This window comes from Prunus dulcis, chromosome 2 (genome assembly GCF_902201215.1).
Source record: "Prunus dulcis chromosome 2, ALMONDv2, whole genome shotgun sequence".
Lineage (NCBI taxonomy): Eukaryota > Viridiplantae > Streptophyta > Magnoliopsida > Rosales > Rosaceae > Prunus > Prunus dulcis.
In genome coordinates, this window is record NC_047651.1 from 6,947,347 (window position 1) to 6,957,871 (window position 10,525).

The following is a 10,525-nucleotide window of genomic DNA, read 5'->3' on the forward strand; positions in this document are numbered from 1 at the left end:
AGCAAAGCTCCTTTATCCTTTGGTATAAGAATGACTTGGATTATAAGTGGTAGGCTTGTCAGACTTTGGCTATAAAATAATAAGGCATAAAATTTGTCATTTCGTGCCCTCAAACCATGAAGGCAAAATTTTTGGTCCCTATAGTTTATCAATTCTTCCACTTTCGTCCTTTGGTTTGCCAAAAAAATGTAATTTATCCAAGTGAACCAGCTCCACAAAAACGGCAGTAAAGCAAAATATACATGAAATCAAAATATTCTCAACAGATTTGAAAATAATGTTGCATTGAGAATTGGTAATTTACATGTAAAAAAATGGCAGATAAAAAGATTACGTTATAAACATATTCAATCTTCAAGAACATATCTGTTTCTTCTTGCACCGAAAGCAAATCTCTGCGGATTAAAAGGACAAAAAATAAAAATAAAAATGGTCAGCACATGTTTTCAAATAAAAATGCTATAATAATGACATTAAGAAGTTTGGGTGTTTTTAAAAAAACAAAAAAAAAAAAAAATGTTCGTTCACTTAACTGAAAATATCTGGGAGTAGGCTTTTATCCCAGTAAGGAAACGAATATATGTAGGCTTCATTGATCCATTGGCAGGAACGGATCTTATATTTGGAACAAGATACTCCGCTACCTGTGACACCCATGTAGAATTCACAAACAAGATCGAAGGAAACAAATACGATTATATAATCCACCAAAAATGGATATCGAGAAAAGAAAAAAGTTAATGCATTTTGCGCAGACCTTCAACATGCATGCACATACATGTGTGTGTGCGCGCGCCCATGCGTGTTTGTATCTTTTGGCAGATTACTCTCAGACCAAATGGGATTTGAATTCACTACTTTATATTCCATCCATTCATACCCAGAGACCAAATTTCTTTTCACTCAAATGCCCATCACTTTTCTATGTGTATCGGTATATCACTTACCTTTTAAACCATATGACATACAGGTAAATCATAATCTTGGTAATTTTAGAACCAGGAAAGATCAAATGGATTGTGAATGACCACTAATCAACATAGGCATCATAGAGTAACTCATACATAAAAAATTATTGGATTATGTATGAATTCTTACCACTTCAGGTGGTTCTGCCAAAACATTAATGAAAAACTTGGCCTGTATAAAACATGTTCGATTAATTAATAAGAAGCATGCAGAAGATGACTGAAAAAAAGTCTACGAGCCGTATACAACCTGCTTCGTAGTTGCACCAGACATGAGAAGATCAGTTGTAACCATTCCTGGCTGCAACACCAGAAATTGGCTTCAGTAAGAAGCAAAAAGGAAATATTTTCATAACAAAAGACATTAAATGAACATCTCTCCAGAATAACTACATAAGCTATTGTACTTGTTCATTACAAGAGTAGTTAACCAGGGAACAGTATAAATAAAGGGGCAAGATTAGGTGATACTGAGATATATACATAACATAACCATACACAAAGTAGGTATTAAATGGGAAGAATCGTAGATTTAATTCCATGATTAAAAAGAATCACACAGAAGATGGTGCAAACTAAAGAAAAGCATGATGATATGACTGCCATCAAATTGATAAAGTTTTGGAAACCATTTAGTTACACTATCACCCTTTTTGCAGTTGTAAACTACAACTATAATACATTAGAAACTAATCTCATATTATCTTATTAAGTAATGTAATATATTGAAGATTTTAATTCATTGTTGAAATGATAATAACGATTTGATGATGATAATAATAATTAATATATTATTATTATTATTATCACTATTCCTATTATTAGTATTGTTATTATTATTTACATGGTTACTTGAAAGGTCAAATCACCATTTTCTTAGACATGTATTTTTTATTGCAAGTGAACAAAAGAATCAACAAGGTCAACCTAATCCAGTTAAAAACTTCCACCACTTTTATAATGACACAAAGAGCATCTAATACTGAAGTAAGCTGATGACACATTAAGCTGAATAGAGGATACAATCAATGCATACATGATAGCACAATATTAGCAACATGAAGTTTCAATCTTGCAAGTGGAACATATAAGTGTTCAGAAATTAGGTTTTTCTTTTTTGAGAAAAAAAAACAGAACAAAAGAGAAAAAAAAGAGCACCGAGTATGGAATAACATACCGACAAGTTATGCATTGCGACATTTTTGACATCCTGCATCTGCAGTTCAGCCTGCAAAAGTTTTAAGAGTTACATATTATGTAGGTAAAGTTAGTTATTCGTCCGAAAAAAAAAGGTAAAGTTAGCTGGGAGCAGATTTGGATATATAATGACATAAAAAAACAACAATTAATCGTTCAAATGGTGCCGACATTCACAAGAATCCAAACATGTGACATGGCTGAGAGTTTTAAAATCCAACCTAAACTATATTTTTTCATTTTTTAAAATAATCATACAGTAGTTACTGTGATGGGTGGGAAGAAGCCCCTATAGGACCTAGGTAAACACTGCATTGTCAGGGGAAAGCAAGAACATCAATGATAACGAAGAAGATAGAACCTGTGATCTCATAGTTTAACAGCCTGTAATAATCAAAACAAGTCCAGATACCTGCAATGATTTTGTTAAATGCACCGCACTACGCTTTGTTGCCCCGTATGCAGCAAACCTACAGACATAAACAAAAAGAAAGAAAGAGCCATCATGCTACACTGATCCAGAGATTGCATTTTTACAGATTCATCTCACGTGCACGTACAAGATGGTGACATAATAATATAATCATACTTCAACTACACAGTGATAACCATGACCTCTGTTCTTTAGTTTAAAATGATGCATATAAGGTTTACGGAAGACCTAGTCTAATCACCAGAAGTTTCAGTGCCAGTGGTTGGGTGGTTAAAAGGCGGTGCCAGTAAAGGTATTACAGCTCCAAATATAATGGCCATGGTAGAGGAAGGCAGCATGTGTGGTGGCTAGAGGGAGTCATGGTACCAGAATGGAGGTCAGAATGCTGACAAGAAGGTGGTATTGATGAAGCTAGGGGTGGTGGTGTTCTAGTGATGTTGGAGGAAACACGTGTGCATGACAGTATAAGGGTAAGATCCGTATTTTTCCATTTAAGAAATAAATTAAAATAAGGAAATTTTAGTTCTATGCTGAAATTAAAAAGAATTTGGGTCCTCTTGATTCACTATTCTATGGAGAGAATACCACTTGGCCAGTCAGGTCGGACTCAGTGGATAATCAATGGTAACTCAGATCCAGGGTTGGACGATCTTGCTAAAGATTCCGTTCAAGTAGCTTCAATGGTGTCCACTTTTATGTGGCCCAGATAACCTCCATAACTTGTTTCCACTCTGTAATGGATATGGTTGTCTAGACAAGATGGGAAAGAAGCAGCATTGCACAAATCATATGAACCAAAGTTTTCTACCTAAATATGGATGTATAAAAGATAGGAGAAACTGATATAGCACCTTGGGGTTGGTCTTCCGTCAGAACCAGCTCCATCAATGTTGAAAATATGACCACCTCGAGGCTGGTTTAACATCATCTTTATTGCCTAAACAAATAAACAGAATCATGCATAAGAATCATCTTACATACAAGCCACTTAAAAACAAAGGGAATTTTCTACCTCACGGCAACATAACATCAAACCAAGCGCATTCGTAGCGACAACTTCACTGCACGCATTGTGTCAAAATTGTGAACAACCAAAAGGATTACAAATATGGTCGAGATAAGTTTAACTGTAAAACAAAAGGAATGAGGGCAAGGAATAATCACATGAGATCTTCATCTGAAGCCTCTGACAGTGGTTTAAAGCTATATGCATTTGATCCTGCATTATTAATCTGCATCATTCTCACCATATGGTACATAGAATTAAATATTCCTCAAAATATCACGATCAAATATTTTTCATGAAGAGAAAAGTAAGAATTGACTGCATAACTGCACACCAATTTATAGTACAACATGAATTGATTGAGAGGAAGGGAGAGAGGGAAGAAATGAGGAAAAGAAGGACCGCTATTGTTGGGAAAATATTAATAACTATGACAGAAAATGGAAACCCCAGCATCAAATTATCCCACTAACTGGGATCTATAAAATTAGAATAGTTTCTTACAATCCAATCATGATGCAGACAATATAACTTCAAAATCATCCAGAAGAGGAGGAATACATTTTTTTTTTTTGCATTAAACTGGACTTTAGAATTGTGAATCTTTAATTTCTGGTTCAATTCAGCATGGGAAGAAACTGAATTTTTAAGAATATGCAAATGACTAATTTAAGAATTATCACTAACAGTCTTGCATACATCTAATTCTTCCGAGACCCTGCAAATGCGGAAGCTTTGTACACATGGCCACCCATTAATTTGCCTTGTCGCTGCTTTTAAATTTGCTCTTGCAATGCTAGCCGAGTTAACAATACAAATGTATTTAGATTTACACTGGGCCTATTTATGATTCTTCATAGGTATACTATTTACATTTTCTTTTATAGTCAAATATAGTGATCAGGCTAATTGGACATCACTCAGTGAGCAATATTGTCTTAAAGGATTGCATCATTATCAGACATATATGCAAAAGCAACACTATCTAGCTAGGAGTCACTTGGAAGACCGAGTTTATATTATTAATTAATTGGAACAGCTAGCCCAGACTTGATTTTTAGTAAATATTCTTAAACAGCTGTAAACAAATACAGAAAACATTAAATGTTGTGGGTGACAAAGACAAAGATGTGGCATTCAAAAAGAAACCAAGTCCTTCACATCCCGCCCTTCAAAAAACATCAACCGCCTGTGTGTGATAAAGAAAAGGATCTAAAGTTAATACCCATATATCAATGTATTTCAGTTCTTTCTGTGCGAAAGAAACTAAGTCTTTCACATCCTGCCCTTCTCTAACATCACATGTAGTACCCTGTAAAGGAAGAAGTGAAAAATGAGTTAGAACCAACAACATGAAGTATGTAAAACTCCAGAATCAAAATACAAGAAAAACTATCGCATATACACACATGCAAACAAGTGTGCATGCACGCACACACACACATATCAGGATGAAAAATATTTAATAATTAAAATATAAAAAAAGTCTTAAAGGAGGTACCCACACTCGCTGCTCCCCAAAATCTTCCCTAAGGCTCTGGACAGCAGATTTAACCCGCTCAGCTAGGGATCAAAGTTTCAAAAAAGGAAAAAGGTAACAATTTGGTACTTCAAAAATAAACTTGAAATACATTCTGAGTCACAACTTCCATCAGCCAATAGGTTTTTATACATAACAAACATCGAATGAGGTATATTCATTAAGAAAGTAAAACAGCTAGTAAAATTGTAACTTAATATCAGAAGAAAAAGTCTGCATAATAGAAATCTTTTATTAATTGCATAATAAACATGTCCAAACTACACACTCCAAATTGCTTAAATGTGATTTCCATTTTTACAAAATTACTTGTGCATGGTTTTCACACAGAATTTGTTGCCTTTACAAAGCCCTTCAAAGACTCACTATGCAGAATTGTGCACCTAGTGTGAAACGCAAAAAAAGTGTAGCTTGTTGCAGATTCCAAAGAATGGCAGCATATATAAATAAGGGCATGTTTGGCAGTAGTTTTCAATGCTTAACAAAAATGCTTTCAGCAACAGTGCTTTTGAGAAGAAGTGATTCATTAATAAGAAATTTATGTGAAGTCTGATTCGGACCAATTTAACATTGTTTAAGAAAACTGTAAGAGTATTTTTTTGAACATTGAACAATGGGAAATAGATTGAAATTACAGCCAGAATTACAGAAAAGAAAGTGTCATTTGACCTTAAATTTCTAGAGTCCATGTAATTCACAGCGTAATGGTTGCATATAAACACCATGGGACAAATTTTATTCCAAGGAAACCTCTAGGGGCGAAAGACTCTTTTACTTTAGTACTGTGTTTTGAAGAACTTGTTGCTTAGTTGTCCAAAACCTAGGGTGCCAAGAAAGCAACCCAAACCAAATCCCCTTCTCATGCATGGTTTCTCACACATGTACCTTACTAACTTTGGACCCATGTTGCATCACTATAAATCCATAGGAAATGGCTATTTTTAAGGCATACTATTCTGAAACTGTATCCAAAATTGCTTTCAGATCCTACATTGGAAGAGACCGCTTTCTTAAAACAGGTACACATTATGAAATTTATAGATCATCAACACTTGCATATATGATAAAGATACATCACACACACTTGACCACAAAATTTTTGACAATGAAGCAAAGAAATCATATGCCGAGGAAATTCAGAATAGGCACGTTGAGTCAGAAGATACCTGATCTTGAGCAAATTATGACGTTATCCCCTGCTTTTAGAAACTCTTTGGCTAGAGCATATCCTATACCTGAAATAAAGATAAGGGAAAACCAGAGGCATATAAGTAGAACACATCCCAAAACATAAAACCCATAAAATCATATTTGTGAGAAGAAAAAAAAAACGAAAGAATGGCGGCGACCTTTCGTTGAACCTGTAATGAGCACATTGTAAGGAGGAACCATGGGCTCTCTTCCATTCCCAGAGGCTTCTGCTCTTACCAATGAAGCATTCAAAACCCAAGTGCCAGAGCTACTCAGGCAAAGAGGGTTTTGGCGGGAACTAACGGTCTGTAAACAGCAACGGTCGAATTTACAGAAATTTGGGTGCGGGTCGAGCCGAGGGAAGTAGGTGTGATGGGTTTTGGAGAAGAGCAAAGGAGAAAGAGAAGGGGAAGAAATGGAAGTGGTGACTGCCATTTGGGGGATAGTGAGGACCGAGGAGGCTAAGACATTATTGAATGAGAGGATATAAGGGATAGATAAATTTGTGTGGCACTTGGTATTTTCCAAGGATCATCTATTTGCTTTCTTCTAGGCATAACATAAAATTCTTGTAAGTTTCCATTTTTGGCCTTAAGTTCTGAAAAATACAACAGAAAAATAGAAAAATGCAAACAAATAGTATTAATATACTTGTGATATTTGTGGTGAAAAAAGGGTATATTATTATTATTATTTTAAAGGAAAAATTCCAAAAAGTGTTCTTTTGGATTAGATTTATTTACATTGATATTCCTGTGGTTTATGGTGTTTTCATAAAACCCCTTCATATTTCAGAAATTACCTACCATCCCTTGAGGGTTCAAATTGCTTTCAAAAACCCTTATTTTTTATTTTTTATTTATTAAAAAAATTTAAAACCTCAAATGGTGTTAATGAGTTTTGTAAAAATACAAAAAATAATATGAGATGCTAGTTTAAACGGGTCAATGAATTATTACCGTATGTGCATTCTTAATGTGATATAAACATTAGTAAATTTACCACTTTTACTTCACTTTGTATTAATATGCCGCCAAGCTTTGTAAAGCAAGCTTGTAACCTGAGTGGGGGCTTTGAGCTGATGGAATATTGGCTCAGTATTAGCTGGTCGGGTTCAGGTTGGCTATCTACTGGCCCGCCCATTCCAAGCCAGGAGTTGAACCTTGTGGCTCGAGCTTGGTGAGAGATAAGACTTTGGGGGCATATACATGAAGAAGACTTGCGAGAGAAAGAAGGAAGGAAAAAAAAAAAAAACTTGTTTTTTTGTTGTTGAGAAAACGGATTTCATTAACACATCAAGATCACAGTACAAGGTGTGACAACATCCACATAAGGTGGTCTCATTAAAACCCTTTTGAGAAAAAATGAATGGGAACAAACCTCTGAGAAAAGAGAGTATTACACGCGTCATAAACTACAAAAGAGTCAAGCAAAATTAGAACTGGTAGGACAATCATCATAGAGACAGTCCCATAACCATAGGGGTGGCATATTGTTGAACCAAAAAAATTCACAAAAAAATTTGGATTGTGTTTGTCTAAGCCCACGTCCAACAAGCTTATCTAATATAGATGATTAAGTGCTTCAAAAAAAAAAAAAAAAAAAAAAAAAAAAAACACAAGTAAAGCCAATTACCCAATGGGTTAATTACTCAAATAGTCCTCAAACTTATACCTAATTTACATTTTGGTCATTCAATTAAATTATTCATTCAAATAGTTCATTAACTCTTTATTATTCGTCAAATTGGTCCTATCGTAACATTTTCTGTCAAATAAAATCATGTGAGGAGCACATGCTATATTGTTAAGGGTAAGTTGGACTTTTGATAGGTTAATAAATAAGAATAAGTTTTTTAGAATAAAAAAAAAACCTGCAGTGCCATCTCTCCTCCCATTCCCCTTTGTCTCCCCATTCCCTCTCCCCTCTTCCCCTTATCTCCCCACTGCCTTCTATACTCCAATTCCCCTTTGTCTCCTCATTCCCTCTTTCCTTCTATACTCTCTGTGCTCTCCCATTTCGTTTTGTTCTAGAGAAGGGCTTCATCAAAATCGACTCTGTCTCTTGGGGAGAAAACTTGGGTGTGGACTTGGAGTTCTGCGAATTTAGTGTCGTCTACATCCGTAGAAGGCAAGATCGAAAAAGCTTCGGACAATCCAATTCGGTGTCCAGTCCCAAGACCAAGAAATCCCGTCGAATCTTATATTAGCTTGTGTGGTTGTGGAAGAAATGTAGAATTAAATTTCATATTTTGGTGTCATTCTTGGATGGAATGACTGCCTGGAGAAAATGAAAATTGGGTGTTTGTTGATTTACCTGGTGGTTTTTTTTTCATTTATTTATTATTTATTGGTTTTTTGATTATTGGGCATTTCAGTTTTTAAATTTTCTGATTTTTATAGTATTTTATAGGCTCATCCTATAGAGTTTAATTAAGTTATTAACATTTTAGTATAAACTGACGATTATAACCCTCAACTTAATGGTAATATTGACGGAATTAGAAGGTAGAACCAATTCAACGAATAGTAAAGAGTTGATGGACCATTTGAACGAATAATTTAATTGAGGGACCAAAATGTAAATCGGGTATAAATTTGAGGACCATTTGAGTAATTTACCCATTATCCAATAGGCTTTCCAAGTTTCAAAGCCAAGGGATAAAACAATTCAAAGTTGGGTTGATCCCACATGAAAATATCCTAAAGGAGTTTTGAAAAAAAATAGGAGTTTGACCAACCAATAAAAACTCTCAAGAAAGTTTGGTGATTCCTATTTTGGTGGAGTGATTATTGCATGAAGAGTCCTTTGCAAAAGGGATCTCTGATGGCTAGCCTACAAAAAGCACGGCTATGGAAAATAAAAGGGGAGGAGGAATCCAATTTGAAGGGGAATTCTTCCATCTCAAATCTCTCTCTCTAGAACTCTACAAAAAGGAGGAGAGAAAAGAAAAATGGGGCAGCCGGCAGGCTGTAGGGAGATACAAAAATAAAGAGGGAGGATACAAGAGCAAGGGAATGGTTGACATATTTCTACCAAGAGCAGAAAAGCACGATATAAAGAAATTCTATATGAATTTCTTTGTTATTTGTTTTTATAGGCAGCAAGACAGTGAGATTTCTCTCACAGAAAGATGCCTTGAGCATCCAAAGCCACACAAAAGCATCAAAGGAAGAATAGCCGATAAGAGGCCTGAAAAAAGGGGAACAGCCGAAGGAGGAGAGGAGTCACGCAACGCAGAGAAAAGCAACAACACTGGAGCAAAGTATGCTCTCATGGCTCCTACTATACAAAAAATACAGAGCAAACCTTCACAAATCCACTGTAAGGCCTCTCTCTTGGTGATGTTTAAAGCATCCAAAACATGTTATTGCGATGTGTAAAGCACCCAAAATTATCTGGAAGGATTGATCTCATATGATGGTGGAAACCATCTCAAACCCGTTCTAGGGGCTTTTTTCTTCCGGCAGCTACAAATGATGGGCTGCCGTAAGGAGCGAACTAATGAAGTTATCCCCTGTGCCTGGGTTCAGAGATCAAGCCCAAGAATGCTTCGAAAGGACAGTAGGGCCTTAGGAAACACCTTGGTTACTTTCACCAACAAAAATAACAATAGCTTACAAATAAATTTTTTAGCTTGGCATGAGAGGCTTGTGGCATGGGAGCAAAATTATCATGAATTTAGTACTGAAGAGAAAACTAAGTGCTCTTGGGGGAAAAGGATGAATAGAGCACGAATTTGCTGGGTTTTGCAGGTGAGAGAGGAAGCTTACTCTTTGGATATGGTTGTTTTAGCTAGTGATGAAGTAGTGGGTGTGCTGGGTAGTTTCCGGCAGCTCGACAAAAACTCTGTCAAACTTTGGAAAAGTTTACCAATAGGGAAAATGGGGAGAGATGGAAGGATGGGGCTCGAAATTGCAGAGGTTTCAGATATGAGAGATGAAGCTTGCTATCTGAATGTGTGTGTTTTGCTTGTTGGGTAGAAGAGGCCTCTTTTATAGCCGCTGAAAGCTATCTTTTTCCAAGAAACCCTAATGGCTCCTATCCAATTTGGCCAAGTCTTTCCCTTCCTTTCTCCCCTCATCCCTTCAATCATCCTATTTTGGTGAAATCCACTCTGCTCATTTGCACAAAATCAGGGATTTTGGGAGCTCAATGCTCTTCCCGTAGCCACTTTAGTGGAAAACTCC

The 10,525-nt window shown here is 35.9% G+C and overlaps 1 protein-coding gene across 1 annotated transcript; it reads right to left on the reverse strand.

Annotated features, from left to right (window-relative positions):
- Window positions 1-267: 267 nt before the first annotated feature.
- Window positions 268-6,834, reverse strand: LOC117618713 (chlorophyll(ide) b reductase NOL, chloroplastic). The gene is made up of 13 exons (XM_034348417.1): window positions 6,494-6,834; window positions 6,311-6,379; window positions 5,106-5,167; window positions 4,830-4,916; window positions 3,763-3,830; window positions 3,611-3,659; window positions 3,450-3,535; window positions 2,578-2,635; window positions 2,146-2,196; window positions 1,219-1,269; window positions 1,099-1,140; window positions 534-644; window positions 268-395 (listed from the first exon to the last, which is right to left on the reverse strand). Exons 1-13 carry the CDS (start codon window positions 6,768-6,770, stop codon window positions 348-350), a joined length of 1,059 nt encoding a protein of 352 aa, XP_034204308.1. The 5' UTR covers window positions 6,771-6,834; the 3' UTR covers window positions 268-347.
- Between the last annotated feature and the right edge of the window lie 3,691 nt (window positions 6,835-10,525).